General features: G+C 38.7%; 1 protein-coding gene and 1 long non-coding RNA gene across 8 annotated transcripts; one reads left to right on the plus strand and one right to left on the minus strand.

Annotated features, from left to right (window-relative positions):
• Positions 1 to 952: 952 nt before the first annotated feature.
• Positions 953 to 10,719, plus strand: LOC119733240. 7 transcript variants are annotated; one of them, XR_005271722.1, is made up of 9 exons: positions 953 to 1,288; positions 1,819 to 1,912; positions 2,220 to 2,300; positions 2,641 to 2,718; positions 3,211 to 3,341; positions 4,236 to 4,500; positions 4,975 to 5,027; positions 8,255 to 8,342; positions 8,638 to 10,719. It is a non-coding gene; the product is annotated as an uncharacterized LOC119733240 (long non-coding RNA). The 7 variants fall into 7 exon arrangements; XR_005271725.1 differs by having other exon boundaries at positions 8,266 to 8,342; XR_005271724.1 differs by having other exon boundaries at positions 8,270 to 8,342.
• A 5,314-nt stretch (positions 10,720 to 16,033) lies between these two features.
• LOC119732774 lies at positions 16,034 to 20,153 on the minus strand. Its single transcript, XM_038206379.1, has 5 exons — positions 19,981 to 20,153; positions 18,717 to 18,956; positions 18,216 to 18,337; positions 17,670 to 17,825; positions 16,034 to 16,672 (listed from the first exon to the last, which is right to left on the minus strand). The coding sequence occupies exons 2-5, from the start codon at positions 18,904 to 18,906 to the stop codon at positions 16,640 to 16,642; spliced, it is 501 nt and encodes a 166-aa protein (XP_038062307.1). The 5' UTR covers positions 18,907 to 18,956; positions 19,981 to 20,153; the 3' UTR covers positions 16,034 to 16,639.
• Positions 20,154 to 21,295: the final 1,142 nt, after the last annotated feature.

The following is a 21,295-nucleotide window of genomic DNA, read 5'->3' on the forward strand; positions in this document are numbered from 1 at the left end:
ACTTAAAAAGGATTTTGCTGATGCTATAGCAATGCATCATTTAACTAGGTTTGGGTTTGTTTCACAAATTAACACATGTTATGGGGCATGACACTATAGGTCATTCTAAAAACAGATTGGTTAAATAACCAATGTTGGTTAAAATGTATCCAACCAACCCGATTAGTTCAACACATTAAACAATTGTTGGTTAATTCAACCAATGATTGGTTATGTTAACCAATCTGTATTTAGAGTGTAACAAGGCAGATATAATTAATCTGGTATTTTATAAATTTCAGCTTTTTATTATTTGACCAAAGGCAGTACAAGGAAAATACTTCAAATTAAATGAACATTAATTTATTTGCATTGATTTTCTGCAGACGTGAACATGCACAAGAGACCCCCGGATTGTGAAAGTGTACAGTTTGCAAGTGGAGTCATCCAATAGATTGTTCGGAATCATCGGCACAGGGGGACAAGGTTGCACATTAACTGAGGTGAGGTAACCATTTTCTTTGCAGGGCCACATGGACTTGTCCCCCCCCCCCCCCCCCCCCCCCCGGATTGTGACAGTTTGCAAGTGGAGTCGTTCGTTGGATTGTTCGGAATCATCGGCACAGGGGGAACAAGGTTGCATGTTAACTGAGGTGAGGTAACCATTTCCTTTGCAGCTCAAGGTCACATGCACTTGTTCAACCCGGATTGTGACAGTTCAACAACGCAGCAGTTCAACAATTTTGTTATATTTCTCTCAGAAAAAACCTTCAAATGTGCTTGTACATATATTTGTAACTTGAACCATCCTGGAAAAATTTCAGTGAAAACAAAGTTTTGGAAATCAGCACAAAAGTCAATTTGTTTGTCAGGATTTTGTTGAAATAAAGGAAAATTGGGAGAAAAACATTCCCCAATGTGTTTATCAGCCAACATTTTGGTTGTTTTACTTAAACAATGCCGTGCCATAAAGGAGCAGGTAGTGCGTCCGTCTTTATAGGGGCGTGGCCCTGTATTCACAGCCGGCAAACGCTGCTACTTCCTCAGAACGCATGAACCTGTAATGGGGGATGGACTGAGGGGGGCACGCATATAGGTTAGGGTACTCTCCTGATCCTTCGGGGTTGGGGGGCGTACCGGACAGTCGGCAACTGTGCATGGCCCTCCGGGGCCGGCCTTTTGCCCAGCAATGGACCTGACGATACTGAAAGCATGTTTGGGGCTGGTATCCTGGGACCTTCACGTGGTGGCCCTGTTTAAACCAATCTTACCAGGATGTGCTTCCAGAAGGGTTACATCTAAAAACAAGGTAAGATTTTAAGAAGGAATGACTTTTTGAAGAAATTTGAAATTTAATTAGCAACTTTTGAAAAATGAATTCTCAACAAACATCATAATTATTGCCAATCAGTCAAAATGGACTTCAATTTTAGACCAAAAAGAGCATTCCATTTGTTTCTTGGATTATCATTTTTTCCATCAAGTAAACCAAAGCATTCTGTTGGAGAAAGATTTTAAAACCTTTTCTTACAATGGAAAACAATCTCCTTCTCTTTTTCTGCCTAGAGTTCAGAGTGGGTAAACAAAGGACTTTTTTTTTAATTGAAATTGATTCCACCTCTCAAATTTTCACTCCAGTTTTAACTCGGCATTCTGAATCTATAGCTTAAACATTCTGGGCACGCTAAATAAAGATAACAAATAAGTAAAACAACACAAACAAAATTGCTTTTGTGTTTATAATTGGAAATACAAAATTTGTGGACAAGATCGTGTGCCAAATGTACTTTGAAAACTTGACCACTTGAATGATTGTTTTGTTTTTGATAACACTGCAAGGTACAAGCTACCACGGATGAAAAGCTTACTGGAGAGAAGAGGGAAAGTAGCGATGAACCAATGACTTCAGGGGAATCCGATCGTCCAATCCAAGGTGAGCATCTGATTGCAACTGATCCATTATAGACAGCAAAAGGAATGGAGAAACATCTTCAAAATGGCTGACATTACGATTGGACATTTGTCTGTGAACAAACAAATTCTGTACTTTGAAGTGCATTCTAAACTAATGGCTTTTGATGCTCTGCATGAGACGGTTTAAAATTAATTTTGTCTGGTGCATCAGCAAATTGAGAAGTTTCAAAACTGAACACTTTCCAGTTTAATTGATTAATCTAAAAAAGAAATTCAACAATTTGCCACTGGATAATGTTGTTTTGCACGTTATTTTGTTATTGCAGTTTAACCCCCCCCCCTCCCCACTGGAGATGAGAGGCTGTAGAGGAATTTGTTGTGGTGACAATGAATCATTCTAATCAAAGGTGAGCAAAACATCTGACTGAATATGATCAATTCAAGACAGCAAAGGGAACGGATAAACCTAAGAAAAGGCTGAAAGTATGATTGCACATTTGCCAATTCAGAGGTCCTTGTCAGAGCAAAAAATACATGCTCAAGTCAGATTGTGTATTTTTGATATGCTTGTCAATTCGACATGATTGCTGGCTCGAAATTGGTTTTCGCAGTGCATTTTGGCAAATTTATTTCAATTTCACAGTTTGTCAAGAATTATGCTTTCTAATCATTCTCAGCCCTGATCATTTATTTCCTTCAGATATCAAACATTAATTTCTTGTTTTTCTTTCCTTCCTTTCCTGATAGTCAGTATGGGCTCTGAGAAACACGCAGGAGACAAGATCTGCCGCAGTCATTGTTAGCAAGAACTACCAGTTTAATAAGGTCTCTGATTTTGCACTTGTGCTTTGAAATCAAGGAGCAATTGTAGTTGACTTCCAAGGTAGAGAGTAGACTCTCTGCTGTTGTCACAAAGATTTACACATGTGTATTTGAAGGACAGTTTTGCAAGTTGTAAACATATTTTTCAAACTACGAATGATTCACTGATTGTGCATATGCCCTGAAAGTGTCCACTGGTTCCACCTCAGAAATTGCTTTCAAATGTGGTCATCCGATTATAGTCTCCATAATCTCTTGAGATCAATTCAAGTCTGCATGTCCTCTTGATAGTTACTACAACATTGATGTCTTATTTTTGATGAATACAAAATCTTCTTTGTAGTTGAGATGTTCTCAAATTCTGAAATTGTCTGATGATCCACTATGAGCCCTGTCTGGTAAACACTATTCTAAGACCCCACTGTTCTCAATCCAATTCAAGTTGACTTGACTCTGATATGCCTTTTTGTTTCTATCTCACATCTTCCTCTGCAGGTGGACCACACAGACAGTACGATAGCCTTGCAGAGGAGAGCGTTTCTCATGAGTGGATTTACAACTGACTGACCAATGAACCTTCATTGGAACTTTTTGAAGTAGTGGTGGTGGGAAAGCTAGGTTTTCAGGTTTGAAATGGAATATTTTTCTAGGTTAATGACTGGTTAAATATTTGGTATTTTGTAAATATTGTAATTTTTTTAACTGTATGCAAACACATAAAATTGTGACATTTTCTCCAAGATGTTTGATACTTGTGTAATGGCAAAAAATGGCTCGCTAAGAAAAAATCCTGGTTGAAATTATTATGTCACGATATATTTTTAGAAACTGGGAGAAAGAAGAAAAGGAATCAAGGAAACCAAATATACTTCTCAAATTTTGAATTTAGTCTGATAAAAAAGAAGATCTTTCACACAAAAACAATTTGTATCCTTAAATAAAAAAAATCTTCCTAAATACATGAAAGCAATCTCAATCTGGATCAAACAACGAATTAAAAAGTTAAAATGAATTTGCCAAAGAGAAAAATAAAACTTTCAAGGATAAAAATAATAAACAATTGGATACAATTTTTGGAGAATATTGAGAAAAACTAAGGTTTAGATAAATGGACAGCAAGAAAAAAGTAAAAAGCCACACAGCATTATTGGAAAATGACTGTAAAAAGCACAGCAATGATCTACAAACCAATGACTCCACAAGCAGACAAACCCAAGCAGGAAACAACTCCAGTTAGGAGCAACTTATAATGAAATACTGTGAACTATAAACTGCTGGTCTGCTGGCTACAACTAAAGTGTGGCTTGTAGGGCTGTCCATTTTCAAATAATTTAGTATTCGATTATTTCAAAACTGCACTTAACCGAATGTTTGAATATTAGAAACTTGCCGATCAAGTGTGACACACGCAAGCTGCAGCTGCCTTCCTAGCTGGTCAACAATTGCATATAAAGCATGCTGGTTACAAATGACATGCGTTGATAGTATTGTCTCCTTTTCTTTGTCTGTGGCATCCATAGGGAGGTTGCTGACAGCCAGGTGATGACCAGCATCTTTCACCAGTAGTCTCCTGGTCTTCCACTGCATCTCAAATTTCTTGCCACCACAAACGGATGTTTCAGTGAAGTAGTTTTGCTCCAACCTCTCTGCCATCTGCCATGCGATGGGCGCTAGAGCACATGCCGTTGAGGAAGTCGGTAGCTAGGGGTGGAGGAGCACAGTTAAGTTAACAAAGCTGATGTTTGATGGTAGCTACTAGAGATCCTGGATGCTGACTCTGCCTAGGTAGGTGATGTTGAATACGGTAGAAATCACTAGGGAAAAGTTCTATATGAACAGCATGTGAAGTGACAGTCTCTAAAAAGAGAAGTGGTTCTGAAGATTTGAAGATTTAGTCCGTGATCTGTGACTGTCATCAGGAGAATGCCTGAACCTAAAGACAGGTGGTCATGTAACAGGTGTGGGACAGATCCAGTGTGGATCAATAAAACATGATGTGATAATACAGCCAGCTTAGGGTTGCATTATATTAGGAATAAATGACCAACAAGTCTTGGAACTATTGATAATCAATAACATGTGGAAATCACCCTGTAATACCTTCTGATCAGCACAAACCAGAAGAGCGATCACGCAGCAAATTGGAAAAAAAATTCACTGTTGCGTGACTGCTGCACAGATCGATGCGTGCCGGTTTTTGTACGGTCCCTACATACCTTGATGTTTAATTTCAATTTTGCTTTTTATTTTCAATTCAAGGTTTTCACAATGCCTGGTGCTGAAATGCCCTGAAACTGCACATCAAACATCAGGTAGGTCAACACCATTGTCACAAACTCACAGCCCCGTGCTGTGTTGTGTCAATTCCTGAAAAACTACATAGTCAATAATTTCGGTTTCATGAGCGCACTTCGTACACTGACGCGTAATACAATAATTTTGGTTTTCACTAACTGAAGTGCAACCATGTACATGTAGCAGAAATACAATTAGGACAAAAATGCTTTGAAAGGTTTGACATGAATTTACTCCATCCGTATATTTTTGGGCTTAAACAAAAATTTATTTAAAAACCATTTTACTTGTGAAATTAAAATACACTCGCGTGCTGGGCACTCACGCACAACTGAATGTCGATTCATGGTGTCTGTGACAACATTTTTGTAAGATATGGAGGTTCAATGTTTTCAGAGCTTAATTACTAGTAAATTAACAGAATAAAATCAATGGTTGATTTTTACATCCCTGCCTGCATCAGTGATCAATTGCATAAACTTTATTCAAAGTGGTTGTTACATCAACTATTTACTTGAAATGGATCAGTAGAGGTTTTACGCACCATTTTTGGATCAGATCCTTGCTTGAACATTGTAGTAACCAAGTTCTTGTTAGTGCACCTTCTTCAGACAGCTCTGTGAACAAGTTCACTCATTATGTAACTTTCCATTCTGTGCATGTGTGCAATTATCTTGTTTGTTTACAATTTCACTTGCTTCATAAAGTCAGGTATTTGTTCCGGGTAATAAAACTAAAAACTCAGTGTATACTCAGTGACTTGCAACCAACCCAGTTACTGGAGATCGCTTGAAGTAGATTGCATGCAAGTTGTTTCTTCAGTCAAAATGTCCTACTGGTGATAGCATCAAAATTGAACAGTTGGCTGAACTTGCAGACAGAATAATGGATGTTGCTGCTCCACAGCAGCCAGCCAAGGTCAACTCAGTCGCATCTACATGCACCCCTGCATCACTGACAGAAGTGCAACTTCTTCACACAGAAAAGCCAGCTGTCACTGCAAATACAAACATTGTCTGCAGGACGTCATCATTCTTGCAGTCATTCAAGCAATTGACCACTCTCCCTGTGATGCTAAAACATCTGAGGGTCTTGGACCTGGATGACAGAAACAACTCTGGAGACAAGCTGCTGGAGAAGAATCACTACATGGCCAATCTCCAACACTCTGCGAAGGAACACTCATCAGATGCCCATTTGGGCAGCAGTAAGGTGGATAAGGGGAGGATTCTGGCTCTGGCCCAACACTCTGTGGATGCATGCTTGAGAACCCCTCAGGGTAACCGTATCACAGATGAGGGTTCGGGGAAGTGACCGGGAAAGTGCCCAACACTCCGTGTAGGAATGCTCAGGAACCCAAAGGCGACCATAACATGGACAAGGGCCAGGCCAACGCCTGTACGTGGTACTGGAGATCATTCCCACAGCTTTTGGACCCCATCGTTACAGGCACGGGTCCATTTCAAATCCACAGCCTTCAAGATCTTCAGACAATGAGACCAATCTTTTCCTATCCTGTCACTGGAATTGTGTCATGTGTCGGGAGAGCTACACTTGCAGCAGACGCTGACACAACACCAGCAGTACATTCTCTAGTTTCCTTTTACCTTGTACGTTTATCAGTGGGAGTTTGACTCAGACAGGCTAGCTGTTTCCAACCACTACCAAACTCACAAGTGCAGTGGGTCCGTTTCACCGATTGTCCGAGCTCTCCTGCGGCCTCATGACACACCTTCCAAGCCTGTGGATATAACGCTCCCAGCCCATGGCTTGGTTGGTCAATTAATAACGAGTGTACTGACACCAGCCTAACACTCTGTCTCCCAGGAGCACGAATCAGGGACTTCCCAGCCTGGACTGGGATCAAGTGAGATCTGGCCATTTCCCAACACTCCACGGATGAATGCTGGAGTTCCCTGCGGGGTTCTTCTAACGTGGATGAGAGAGTTGCTCTGGTGCTCCAACACTCCGTTTGGGGCCCTTTGGTGTTTCATAACACAGATGAGGGTCTGTACATGTATGTGCTGGGGGAGCAGCCGAATCCATGTGACTGATGTGCGGCACTGGAATTCCATCACAGCTAGGTGAGGGAGCAGGCCGGGTTGCTTTTGGACATGGCCAGCAAGCTGCGGCTTACCTTCGGACCAATGAAGTGTGTCACTCTGTCCCTGGAGTGTCGCAGAGGTCGGTGAGTGCTTCCCTCAGACTACAAAGTGCAAGGCAGCGATATTCCAGCACTGACTGAGGAATTATATCGTTACTGTCACGTCCGTATCGGGTTGCAGAAGTAACGAGAACCTTGAGGCAGTGGTGGCCAAGATGACAGAAGATCTTGGCAAGGTGGAATCCTCTCTCCTGGCTTTTTGGCAAACGCTGGACGCACTACAAACTGCCATTGAATAGTGCACCTTGTATGTGTTGCTTGCCAGCAATTGCCAGAAGAAAAGTCTGAAGTGGCTAAGGGATGGGGTGGTGAGGTTGGTGCGGAAAGTTTGCATTCTTCCGACGAGGACCGCCACCAATGACATCGTTGCAGACAGAATGGTGGGCGGTCTGGGTCTGATGGATCCCATCCAGGATGCTGCAGTCAAACAGTCACGCAAGCTGTATGAATTTCCTCTTCACCTGGCAATACCGGTTGCAGTGTCTCCACCATGCAGCTGACTTCTGTCGTCTGCCGCACCATTCAGTTCATGAGCGAGTCTACGGAGGGGGACCTGGCCAACTTCAGCTTGAGCGGGCAGATCTGTACCCTCTGGTCCCAGGCTATTATGGTGGTTGGCCTGTTGCGTATCTCTTTCAGTGGCTGCTGTTATGGCTCAGTAGTTGCACATACGGACAAGGGGAAGGAGATACTCTCTGAGAGCATTACCATGGTTCTGCGGGCCGCCGCCCGAGAGTTTTACTCTGGTAAATTTCTCTTGTTAACAACCGACCACAGCTGGTAATTTGAATCAGCCCTCTTTGGCACCCTCACTTACTTGGCTGCAAACACGTACACACCACTGCCTGTCATTCAGAGTATGGTCCAACGATTACAATGCCAACTCAAGCTCTGTGATGAACACTCAAATTGCTCTGTAACTTTCCATTCTGTGTGCTCACGTGTATGAAATGTGTATGGTTTTGCCTGCCTCTAAAAGTCAGTTATTTGTTTCGGATAATAATAACCAATGTCGACAGCCTCGCAAGTAATTTAATCTACCATAACTAATATACATTGTACATTTCATATTTTGCACAGTCTTTGATAAGACAGGACCTGAGTAACCTGAGTAAGTCATCAAACGCCTGTTATCAGAACCACAAGAAGAGGAACGCATGTGTTTCAGGTGAGCGAAGAACTTGTTCAATATACTTGAGTACTTGCTTTTGCAACACTGTTTATGTGAATTATGGGTTGATAATAAATTCATACTAAAATTTTGCTGTAGATGTGAACGCAAAGGAAGCTAAAATTCTAAATTCTATCTTCAAAACTCCTCCCTACATATAGTTGTTCTTCCAAATCAGTGGAGCCTCAAAAGCTACAAAAGCCTGCCAAAAAGTAATCATAAACTGCATGTATACAAGCATGCTATTTATATTCAATTTTCCTTTTTATTTTTTTTTCAACTTGAATTTCAGGTTTTCCTGTTCTTACCAAGAAGACGTTGCTCTTGATGCTGGAATGCCCTGAATCTGCACCACTTTGTGATGACATCAAACATCAGACAAAATACATCCAAGGTGCCTTGGGCCTATTTAGAATGTACTAGGCTGTTAAATGAGAAAAAAGGTTATATGGGCAATTCCATGCTGGTGGAGACACAAGACCAAACAATTATTTTACGGTTTGTTTAAGTCCGATTTGCTGAAGGGACACAATATATTTTGGCGTTTTGAAAACTGAAATAGTTTTGTCCCATGCGCGCACTGTTTGGTGAGTTACGGTACACCATCACATCAAAGTCTGCAATGACGTCATGATGACTTATGGATGCACTGGTAAGGAATTTTGAATAAGTCTTTTGCTATCTATTCAGTAATATTTTCTCTCAAATTCTTATGTTACCATTTTGAAGGCATCTTTGTGAAAATGGATATTATTTTTAAGATGTCAATATAAGTCAGATTTTGTTTGTATAATAAAATACAAATTTAATTATTCATAAGTCGCCAAAACAGATTTTTTCTTTGTAAATACCTACATTTTCTGACTAATGAATAATTTTGTTACAGATTTCTTAGCTTGAGTCCTGACAAGTTTATTTAAAAAAATTATTTTTTTTTCATTTTAGTTTTAATGCTTAGGCCAGCTGTGAAATATTGTAATGTCAGCCACATGTAATGTCATGCAGTCACAATCTCTTAGCGTAACGTAGTGCCAGTCGCATTATTGCACAGTCCGTAGTTGAGGAAAATACAAGTACACATGTTATTTAAGTCCATACACATACAAGTAGTAAACTCTTTGAACCAAAATGCTACTGAGTGCCAAGCCACTGTCTGAGCAGCTGATATATTTTTCACAAAATCCTGTCTTTTTTTAAAATTTAAATTTGACATCTGTATTAACGCTTTGATAAAATGAAAAATGTATGTTTTGCTTTTGGGCATTAGTAGTCTATCATTGTCTATTCTGATGGGGTGGGGTGGAGGAGTCTTCCCTGTGAGAACTGAATTATTGTTTGGCACCAAATAGTTTGATTTTCATAATTCCCTATTTATTACTAAACATTGGCTAACTTATTTCGTTTGTTTTGTTGTTGGTACATTGGATAACTTTGGTATTGCTAGAAAAATAGCAATTAAAATTGAGTTAATGTAAAAACATTTATACAAATGGATAATTCTGTTGAATATTTTATATTTTTCAGGAAAGATGTACAGCCAAGTTGCAACTTACTGCAGCAGAGAGAAAGACACAGCAGAAACAAAACTTGGAGGAAAAGGATTGTATGAAGACCACAAGAGGAACAAATGAAAGAGGAATAGACAGAAAAGAACAGAACATGAGAAGTTTCATAAGTGAGCAGGAATAAAACCATGAGAAAAAATTAAAGTAGTGAAAATTGAGCATGGAATTTGTTAAACATGTTGAGACCTCAACATTTTTAGTAACACAGAAAATATGATGCAAGTCTATTTACACAGCTTTAATTGGAGACAGCTGTAATATTATTACGGTCGCTTTGCAAAATTCCTTGCCTAATTAGCTTTATGATATGTTACTTATTGGTGTTGATGGTATATACAGGTAGGTTTTTATTATGTTTTTGTTTTTCATAAATTCTAAAACTCTCTTGAGTTTGGATATTGAAAAAAATTTTGGTTCTTGCTTTCAGTCACTGTTGGAAATTATAAAGAAAATAAAACTTGACCTGAACAGAAACTTTTCAATACACAGTGTCTCATTTCTCAATTATCATGATTATAAAAACTTTAATTTTACATCTTTGTACATGTATAAAGTGTTATACTGGCTATAAATTATATGAAAAATAAAATATGACATCCATTGGCCTTTAACATGAAGAAAAATTTCAAATTTGCTCTATCATTTGTTTCCTGTGTTGCTTTTCATGTAATGTCAGTCACAATAAAGAAAGAGTTCTGTAAGCGAAGGACAGAAAAGATCAATGCGTCTACAGGTTGAAAAATGTAAAAACACTTCATCCCCCCAAAAATGATGCGTATTGGAATTATATGATGCGGCTGATTAGTGTACGCAAACATAATGACGTGTTCAAATTTCAGTTTTCAGCACGGCGTCTCTGCATAAACCTATTGAGAAAATCGCTTTATAATTTCTTGTCACAAAAATGCTCAAAATTCACCGTACACCTTGAAAAAATTCACTCTTTTACTTCTAATTGTAATCAGACATTATGTCTTGTACATCATAAAATTAAGAATGAGAGGTGGTTATCATTTTTTTTTAAGAGAAAAATTTGAATTAAAACCCTATGCCACTTTATCGATTAGCGTACGAGAAGAATTGAAGTGATGGCGTCACGCGTAAAATTGTTCTGAATCGTGATACTGATGCGAATTTGAAACCTGCCGAAACTCTCTAATGTCTGTCACCATGGAATTGCCCATATACTTGCTAAAACTGTAGATTTTCTGGTTTTGCCCAATTAGTTACTTTGCGTTATTATATTTCTCTTCATTTGTGTATTTATCATTAATTTAAATGTAAAATTGAGGTTATGTTTGTATATCAATGAGAGAAATTTTAAAAATGTATATAGTTGGGCACCCTAGTTGTGGTAAATAAATATTAGTCTCAATGAGGAACGCCCTCTATTGCCCATGAATTGCTTACATGTATGACTGTTTAATGAATGAATTAATGTATAATAATAACAAAATAAAATGGAAATTTCTATAGCGCCGAATCATTTTAAAAAAAATGCTCCCTAGCTCTTGACAATCAAACTATTTATATAAATAAAAGGAATATAAATACAATTTTACTAATGTGATTATTTAAAATTCAAAGTGTATGATCCACACTAACAATTGGTTTAAACATGATGCATAGGAGTGCTTTGTTACAAGGTGTAAGATATGGTTGACATGAATGAAATCAAGCCAAACTTGTGTGATGTAAAAGATGTTATCAAACAAAGTTTAACATTAGTAACTTCTTTGCAATATACAATTGAAACTGTCTTTTTTGTAAAGTGACATTTTGAAACTATATTTCTAATAGAAAAAAGTTCTGGGAGGAAAAATCCATGTTTTAAGGAAACAAAATCCATAAATATTTGCTTTTTGAGATGTCCTTAAATTTATGGAAAGACAAGGGAAATGGAAAGTGTTTTTGAAATAATTTGAGCATTCTAAAATGAATTGGCATAAAAATCTAGTCAGATAGACACAGTTATTGTACTATAGAGGGCAGTATGCATATATTATCTGTAACATGTTTGTCAATCAATGTTTAACTTATTTAAATTTAGTTGTACAAGCAATTATTCCTGAAATAAGGCGTAACTGTATTGGAACTGGTATTGTTTTTCTTTTTGAAGTGGTTAAAACATTTCAGAATTTGAAAAAAATAGTTGTATAAGATTTGAGGCAAAAATCACGGACAATTTTAAGTAAAATCGAGATTACCAAATTTAAAAACCTCCATTTTCCACATTCAAACAAAAGTTTGGCCTTTTATAGTTTAAAAACCACTTTGTGCGCTCCCCCCCCCCCTCTCCCGAAGGATAAAATTAGTGAACAAATTTAACGTAGGACTTTAAAATATTGAACATTGACAAAATTTAGAATCTTGTAAAGGGAAGTAAATTAACGTCTACATTTATTAAACAGAATTGTGTTTCTTGTTAAATACATGTATGTGAAGTTTAAAAACTGTAATATTAACTTAAAAAAAGTGTGAAATAGGTTTGTAAAAAGTGTAAATAAAGGGCAACAATAGAAAGAATATGGAATAAATGTCTAAATTGAGAACCAGAATTTTGGGTCTGTTGTAGTTTCCGTCTGAATATTCAGTTTTCTGCTTTTTATTATTCAATTATTCAAATGAGCCCAGGCGGCCATTTTTTTTTTTTTTTTTTTTTAAATTGCGCAATCTAACCTATAAATATAGGTTCCGAGAACAAATTTTCGAAGAGGCCAGTGGCCTGGTGGTCCAGCTCGCTGACCGCCAGGCGCCGGGTCCCCAGTTCAAAACCCAGCCGGAGACCCGGGAGGAGAATTTTTCCTCACAGCAGTGATAAAATTTTAAAAATATATAAAATAGTAGCATGGAGCAGGGTTGAACCGCGTACCTTCTGCATGCCAGCTCTCTTCTTTTCCGCTCTGCCATGGCACTTTCTTGAAAAAATCTCCGGTTATCGTAATTAAAACCCTTAGGTTGTTGGACTTAGACAATTTTTCAGCTTTGGCCAGAATTTCAGAAATCAAGGGGTACCCCTTGAAATTTTCTCAGATCTGAGGGTCTGAGGCTGGGAGGTTGAGAAGTTGGGAGCTGAAGGGGTTTGGAGCTGGAGGGTAGGCTTTGGGACTTTGGGCTGACTGGTTGATGGCTGAGAGGGAACTGGAATATTAGTTGAAGGGCTTCCTGACTGATAGGTCTGCAAGTTGATAGGACTAGGGAGGGTCTTGGGGATTTTTGGACTTAGAGTTTATTTGGCTGGACTTAGATTTGGGAACATAATTTCCTCATATTAGTTGGACTAAATTTTTGACTGAATTTTCAGACTTCTTTTTTGAAGCCCTACCCTGTCTTGTAAGTTCAGATCTGTCTTTGCAGCCAATCATCAGTCAGACTGGTAGTTAGCCTTTTCCTTTTTTTGAGATTGCTGAACTTGTTGAAGCCTGCTAGAGGCCACATAAGACTGCTGGAATGCTGGTTACCAGTGGTGTGTGAGGTAGATGTAGACTCTTAGCCTGAGGGTCTCGATGCAACCTGGTTGAAGGGCCTTCCTCACTTGACCGTGTAGTGTGCCGTCAAAATGGGTTTTCATGCTTCAATGATTTTGTATGGCTTATCGCCCTCTCCTGGCAAGGTGTTTAGAGGTCACATGATAGTCTGGTGCCGGTGAAAATTTCAGGATTTTTAAACAGGAGTAATTTTTACACTTAATTTTTAGAGGTATGCCTAAATGTTTGCAAATCTTAGATTTGTTTCTCAGTGCAACAGTATAATGCAAAGTTTCTACGGCTTTGATTATATTTTACATTAGTACTTTTCTAAATGTTTAATCATTTTTAAATTTTATGGAGTTCTTCATTGAAGACTTTACTTTATGAACAATCGATGGACACATTTTTAATTAAGCTCAGCATATATTTCCAGAATTGTTGTCCAGACAAATTTGTTGTTCTTGTTGCGTATTACGAATATTTTTCATTCCGATTTAAACTTTCACGCAGAACACACTTCGTTGTTTTTGTTATATTAATTGAATTAATTTGCTGTTGAAATTAAATAGACATCGTCTCCAAAACCAGTGTGTGGGGTTTTTGGGGACTTTTTTTGGCATTATTTTGCATTGCCATTTTCTCGCTAGAAATAGTTTGTTTTAGTTACAGTAACTGTATTGTTTGATATTCCTGTTAAAATTTTTCAGGCTTCACAAAAACGTCATGATGAGTTTATAACGGAGGAAATTTCACTTTAATACCATGGGTATTTCTCATGATATCCCCCAGACAACGAGTATGTTCTGTTGCATTAGGTCGAGTAAAAAAAAAAACATGTTTCTCGTCCGGGATTTTTAAACAAAAGAGGAAGCGGGGCTTTTTATTTTTTATTTTTTTCAAGATGGCTGCCATTGAAAAATTTCCTGCAACTGTTCGTGTTTCCAGTGTTCAAAGACACTTTTAAAATGAAAGATAAGTTGGACAAGAGAAATGAACATATTTACAGAGTCATTTAGACTTGTATTGTCTACAATTTATTTGCTGATGAATTTGTGGATTTTTTGGTGTTTTTTTACTGCATTTTTCAAAAATAAAGAAAAATAAAAAAATCCAGGCGGTCTCCAAAAAGGAAGCAGGCGGGGACGAGAAACATTTTTTTTCTTCTTTGCCTTAATGGTTGATTTAATTCGCATTGTACTTGTTTTCCTGCTGAATTAACACACTCTACAATATTAGATTTGACAATTCCTCTTCAAATTTGAGCTGTTAAAGATGTCACATTTTCAAATTTTTGTGACGCGCATCGGCTGCGCTGTATTTTGGCGATATTCTAAGCAACAGGAGCGCATGTTTAGAACATTTTGCACACTACGCGCACATGGTGTTGAACACGCAGTTGTAATTTTCCTACAAAGATGGCGTCCTATGAGAGAGATCTATTGGAGAATCCGGGCCTCGTCATCACAACCAACCAACAAACAAAATTTCAATTGACTTGCATTCTGATTGTACTTTTTCCACTGAACACACTCCATTGTGTTTTGTTTTATTCTTGCAATAAAAAACTATGGGAATTGTTACACACTCCCTGTTATTCTAGATTTGTATCTGCACATGTGCACTTAATCAGGCCATAGAGCTATAGTAAATTATTAGAGAGCTTATTCATATATGAATAGGATGAAGAATGCTGGGCGCATGCATCTATGTTTGTGCTTAAGTCATCAGAAATTAGCTCAAAATGATGTATGTTTAAACATTTCAAAGCTGTTAGTACAACTTTCATTTCATTCTGTGCTTTCACACTAGTGCGCTGCACGGATTTTTGCATTTTTTTCACTGTAGATCACGTGCCTGCTCAGCCATATATCTGTTATATTTTGGCAACACATTAAGCGCACAAAACTCAAAAGAATTGATGTCATATTGGCGACGTGACTTGCACATTGATCTCGCTACATGTACATTCTTCAAGCACTGTGTTGAGCTCAGACAACTTTGAAGTGTGCAAGGGAATGAGGAGTAAACGCTCTCATAATTTACTACAGCTTTATGGAATGGACATTTTAACTGATAAACTATTACGGAGACAACAGAGGTCAAAGGTCACCCAGGTTCACTGACCTTTAACGTTGTAACGTACATGTCAACAAAACATATCTTCCACTGACAGTTTCCAAGATTCGTTTCAATTAACTTCAAATTTTTCAAACATTAGTAGCCTATCATCTTTTTACATACAAAAGTAAGCCAACAAAAAAGCAAAGGATTTTTCAATTGTTTTACAGTGAGGCCAAAAAAAAAATACTCGGTCTCTGGTCAGACCAAAGTTCCGGATTTGATGCGGCCACACGGCTTTTTGTTGTTGTTTTTTTTGTGCTTTTTTTTTCAAGCTTTGATTGGATGCACAGACAAGATGGGGTACTATTTTGCTTTTTTTGGTGTCCTCATGTACATTGGTGTCCTCCATATTTTGCCTTGGTGCCCTTGATCATTTTCCTTGGTGCAATTTCCCATTCCTTGGTGCTCTTTGGTTAAACAATTAGAGAAGGTGCAGCAATAGAGGGCGCTGTTGGAGCTACCGTGGAACATTTTGGAAAAAAGACACAGTTTGACGCGCATGATTAAAAACGACGTGCGCTCACCAGAGACCTTTTTTTTTTTGGCCTAACATAAATAAAGTTAAATACAAACTACTCGCAGTTTACGTCATCATCTTCACTTTCACAGAATACAATTTTTTTTATTCCAAGGCCTAGGCCTAATTATTTCGTTTTCATTCTTTTCTCTGAATTATGCTGTCAGCAAATTTTTTGGTAGGTGAGGCAACAAACCCACAGACATATAAATGCATAGACCGCCAGGTCCTATTCAAACTACATGAGCATTTCGTGATTTGCCTAGCGCCCGACTAAAATCAAAACCATGGGCAAATTCACCTCTCGGTATAAATGAACTGTATTTTTATGAACTGTATTTAAATGTTATTGTACTGTACTAAGAGCGTTGGTGCATTGAGTGGCATCGCAGTTATGCGCGCTGTCAACAAACATTTTGCCCAATTATTAAATCATGGTTTCACGCGCACCACTGGTGGTCTATGTGTTTATATGTCTGTGAACAAACCAGATAGCATTATGGCGCCCTCTATGGCTACTGGCCATTGAAGAAAAATTAATTAACTTAACTATCTCTTGTGGATGCTGCAGCTGTGACGAACAGCGCCCTCTATAGGAATGGACGGAGAGGTGTCCTCACGTCACATGACCAGCTGGCTCCATGCTCCCCACACCTGGAAAAATAAGGGACGAAATTGCAAATTTAATTAATTTATCACATTTAAATTAAAAAAAAACATTGAAAATCAAAAATGAGGATTGTTTTGTTAGGTGACTGAGGGTAGTTGATCCCAACTTCATGTAATGCTGTTGTGCAAATTTTATTTTAGAACGTGTAGTTCATGTAAACAAACTTTTTTAGGGCCCCTCCCTGCAAAATAAACAAAAGAAGTATTTATGGGAATATTGAATTCTTTTGTTTCAAAATTAATGCGCCTTAACACTTCTGTTTCTCTGGGAATATTTGAGTTTTCTGAGCAGCCACTTTAGACCTTTAATGTTTAACAACTTCAAAGATTGGGCATTCACTACATCAGGAACACATTGAACTTGGCCTGAAGAAGGATTTTGCAGTAAATATTCAAGGAATTTATGAAATGATGACAGATTTTCAGACTGTCTCCCAATTGCTGCAGCTAGCAATAATGCGCCGATATGAAAGCGGCTGATAGACACGTGTTACTGACGACCATATATGTGAGGCGTTCTGGCAAAATGAGACAGAACTGGGCAGAGGTTGAAATGGGGGTTTGCAGGTATTAGGAAAGAGAATAAACTTCTCCTTGCAATACTGTTTGTTGCACTCCCATCAGACATTTTATTGACAAGTTATGGCTCACTTTAAAGTTTGCATTTATCGACATGTCAAAAAAGCAAAATACTAAGAAAAAGGCCTGTAAAGTTTCCAGTTTTGTATTCATGAAAATGAAAGATGCCAATTATCTTTCCTTAAAAACTCTTGTATTCCATGATTTTTAGACTACATTTTTTACTTACTTATAAGAATAGCAATAAATCTGAAAGTCGAAAAACAAAAATCACCCCCTATCATTTGTTTTGCATTTTCCCTCCACTACGGCCTGTGCCCAGTTCCGTCTCATTTTGCCAGAATGCCTCACATATATAGCCTGATAATATTGACACAGACTTAAGCTTTGAGACAGGACCCACCTTTGGATTGGTGCCGTGAAGTTGCATGGTGGCTACAGGGTTCCAGACCACTCCCGCCATTCCATGAGCTGTCACCCCTCCCCCATCTCCCATGGCCATGTTATGATGCATGCCAGACATTGGCTCATGTTGCTCACCAAACCGGCTGACAGGTGTCTGTAGGAAATAACCAGGGGAATAAAGTTAGAGCTCGCAAGCATGATGACATTTCAGTAATGTCTTGAGATACACAAGGTACATCTTGATGAGGTTTTGATTTCTCTATTTGATTTTCTCAATGATCGCTGTTCAGTTTGTGCTGGTCCCAGAGGGCCAGCCTACAATCCTCTTTGTACCTCAAGGATCGACTCACTGTCACTTGTGAGCTGGGCAGTGCTGTTGTATAGGATTACCCTGTAACACCAATGAATGGGCTAAATCAATTGAATAGGACTGTGTGTACTCTGGAACCAACTTGAATTGCCTTGTGTTGTTGTAAACGGTTTTCAAGTCCTGAACTCATGCTGATTGAGTGTAGTGGGGGTGGTGGAGGGGTGAGATGCTTACTTGTTCATTTGGAAGCCATCCTCTCTTGACAGTGTCTGGATGGGGGAAGTTAGGCATCCTGTTAGCTGCTGTGCCTGGTATGTCCTCTAAGTTGATACTTGGGATCCAGTCACCACTGCTCCCTGGGGGGGGGGGGGAATTCAGAAGAAACAAGACATTTGTTTTAAATCCGCCATTTACAAGTAAAGTATTCTCTTGAATGGATGATGACTAATATTTTGCTGATCTGCATGTCCTGTATGTCCATTGGTTTTAGAAATCACAGTAGTCTATTTTTAAATTATATTTTCATGGCCTGAACTGAAATGTTATCGTATCCATCTGAGTTGATTTTTATAACATTTTTTAAATAACAAGGATCTTTTAGCTAAGTTCTTCAATTAGGATCTACGAGCCAAGGAAATATGAGACTATTTCACACTCCTATTATCTTGATGCTCCAGATATAGTCAGTTTTCATGCATCTAATGAAAGTGTGTGATAAATGAAAACTGAGCTTACCTGGTGTATAAGCCCAGATGCTACTCCCTGGTGAACCAACAGGGTAACCCAGATCACTGACAGGTACAACAACAAAGCTGACAGGTGTCTTGCGTTGCCCTCGACTACGCCCATTGCTGATTGGAATTGGTAAGCGGCGATCTTGACCAATGGCTGCTGGAGGCAGGGCCTGAGGCTGTTCAGTTGCCATGGTGACCAGACTGGACGTGATGGTTGATCAACAAAGTGAGCCTCCATGAACTGCTCAAAATGAAATTGAAATGAAAAAAATCATGAATAACAACACATTAATACAATGTCTTTTTTCATAATTTTGAAGGCTTTTGTAATTGAGTACAAATTGCGAGTACACACAAGGAGACAGTTTACAGTTACACCAAGTGAAGTGACTGTCTAATGATAAGGGAATAAATATGTGCTTGTCTGGTTTTAAACAAGTCCGTTTAAGACCAGCTGGAGGCTTGGGCACTGATAATGGCGATGCGAAAAGTCCAGCATATTTTTATTCCCATTCATAAATACGTTTTCAGTCAAAAAGTTAAATCAAGTAAAAAAGATATATTCCCTGTGATTTTGGTCAACAACTTAAATTAACTTCATGTTTTTTTAACACCCCTCTAGCTTTGTCATGGTATGTGCCTCTCGCAAGTAGTGGTAAACAACATCTTAGATGGAGATTGGCGCGTGATGCGTGTACTGCGTGATATGGAGCAGGATGCGCAGTGCTGGTGTAGTGTGAATTTAGCACTGTGATAAATACGGACTCATTGGTAGTATTGCGCATGCCTAAGGGAAAATTGTGAATGTTTAGCCAATAAAAGGTTCAAAAGTGCAGACCACATTTCATGGGAGTTCCAATTTCATGCGACACCAGAAAAGTATTTAAAACCAGCCAGCCAGTAATTAAGACCGGCCACGTGACGGGCTCTCAGAATGGGTAAACTGTTGTAATTAGGTACATGTATTTATTCGTAAAAAAAACACACTTTTAATCCATGTTTTTTATATTTCTTTAAAATATCTGAACCGTACTAGACATTTCAAAAATTACCAAATTCAATAAATTAAAAAAACCCCTCCTTTAATTGTGTTTTTTTTTGGGGGGGGGCATTTTTCTCTTCTACAGTCTGTGCCCACTTCTGTCTCATTTTGCCAGAATGGCCATGTCAAAAGACTTCACTCCTTTTCTGTTAAACTATGCCTGCATCAACGATTTGCAAGACTCTCAGGGGGGGGGGGGGAGCAAAAGTTTAATTGTACTCACAGTCTGGATGCGGCCTCTGTCATGCTCTCATCCCCATCAATTCTGTACACAATGCCGTACATGACGTACTCAAGCTGTCTGCCTTGGTGGGTGTGCTGTCGTAAAGGGGTGTGTACTCCCCATCGTCAGGGTAACCATAACCGTTGTTGCCAGAACAAGGCGGAATTTATCACCTGAAAAAAATAACAAAGAAATTAATACAAAGAAATTAATGAACTCCCTTGGGCATCGCCACGATTTTTTTTCCGGGGTGGGGGGGGGGGGTGTGGGGCAATGCAAATATTTCCAAAAAATTCCTTATCTTTTTCATTATATTCTCAATTTATTATTTTTCTGAGCATGAACAGGGGAGCATTTTACCCTACCCCCCCCCCCCAATCAAATTAAAAGCAATATGGCTTCGCATCTATTTTTCCTATTTTCCCCTTTTTTTCTTCGTTTTGCAGGGCCCCCCCTTGCGACGCCCATGTGAATTCACCTTGACTTATAAGTCAGACATGCAACTGGGAAGTCACAAAAAAAAGAGGGAATTCAAATCTTTCCAAGACTTTGTTCAGTGTTTTTCTATTTTCAATGGCACACATGGGAAGTGAAAAAGGAGGAAATCAGCTGATCTGAGGAAAAGTTGCATGCCTGATAAGTGCTGGTGGTGCACATTCAGATTATTCCATGCGCAGATTTTGTACATCAGTATTTGAATCCTCTTGTCTGAAAAGAACCAAAACTTGGGTCTTACAAAACAACTGTGAGAAGGAACACTTGAAAGTCCCACCTGAAGCACCAGAATAAATATACTGACATTCAAAGCAAGACATGCTTACATACAATGTATTTAAGTTTCTCAAATATCTTTTGAAATAATTGAAACATTGCAAATGATTCCAGATACTGGCCATAACCTTAACCGGGCTCCTCAATCCTTTAAAATCTTCCCGGCGGTTTTGGAGAATTGGGGAGGATTGTGGCTGAATGGCAACAAAATGTCGGTTGATTTTGGAGCAACATTGTGTTGAGTTTGTAGGCTGTATTGCTTATGTTCAGTCATGCATAATTGAGCCCTGCATTATGCTCCATATCATCCTCACTGCTATGTCATCGGCACTGCCTCAACCCATTAGCAGTAAATTGTTGGAAGATTTTGAAGGATTGAGGCAATGGTTACCCCTCCACTGAACAAATTTTTAAAAATTAATGATGATTTTGGAGGATTGAGGCTGCATCTAATTTTACATGTGGCAATTGGAGGATTTTGAAGGATTGAGGATGGATCCTAGCCAAAAAGGCCGGGGGGGGGGGGGGGGAGGGGGGGGGGGAG

Source organism: Patiria miniata, unplaced genomic scaffold, assembly GCF_015706575.1.
Source record: "Patiria miniata isolate m_02_andy unplaced genomic scaffold, ASM1570657v1 HiC_scaffold_25, whole genome shotgun sequence".
Taxonomy (NCBI): domain Eukaryota; kingdom Metazoa; phylum Echinodermata; class Asteroidea; order Valvatida; family Asterinidae; genus Patiria; species Patiria miniata.

Excerpts from the sequence above, each read along its gene's own strand:
- LOC119732774 (XM_038206379.1), bottom strand. The coding sequence starts at position 18,906 with ATGGCAACTGAACAGCCTCAGGCCCTGCCTCCAGCAGCCATTGGTCAA. Across the intron at positions 18,338-18,716 it reads CATCTGGGCTTATACACCAG|GGAGCAGTGGTGACTGGATC; the intron begins GTAAGCTCAGTT and ends CCCCCCCCCCAG. Across the intron at positions 17,826-18,215 it reads GATGGCTTCCAAATGAACAA|ACACCTGTCAGCCGGTTTGG; the intron begins GTAAGCATCTCA and ends TATTTCCTACAG.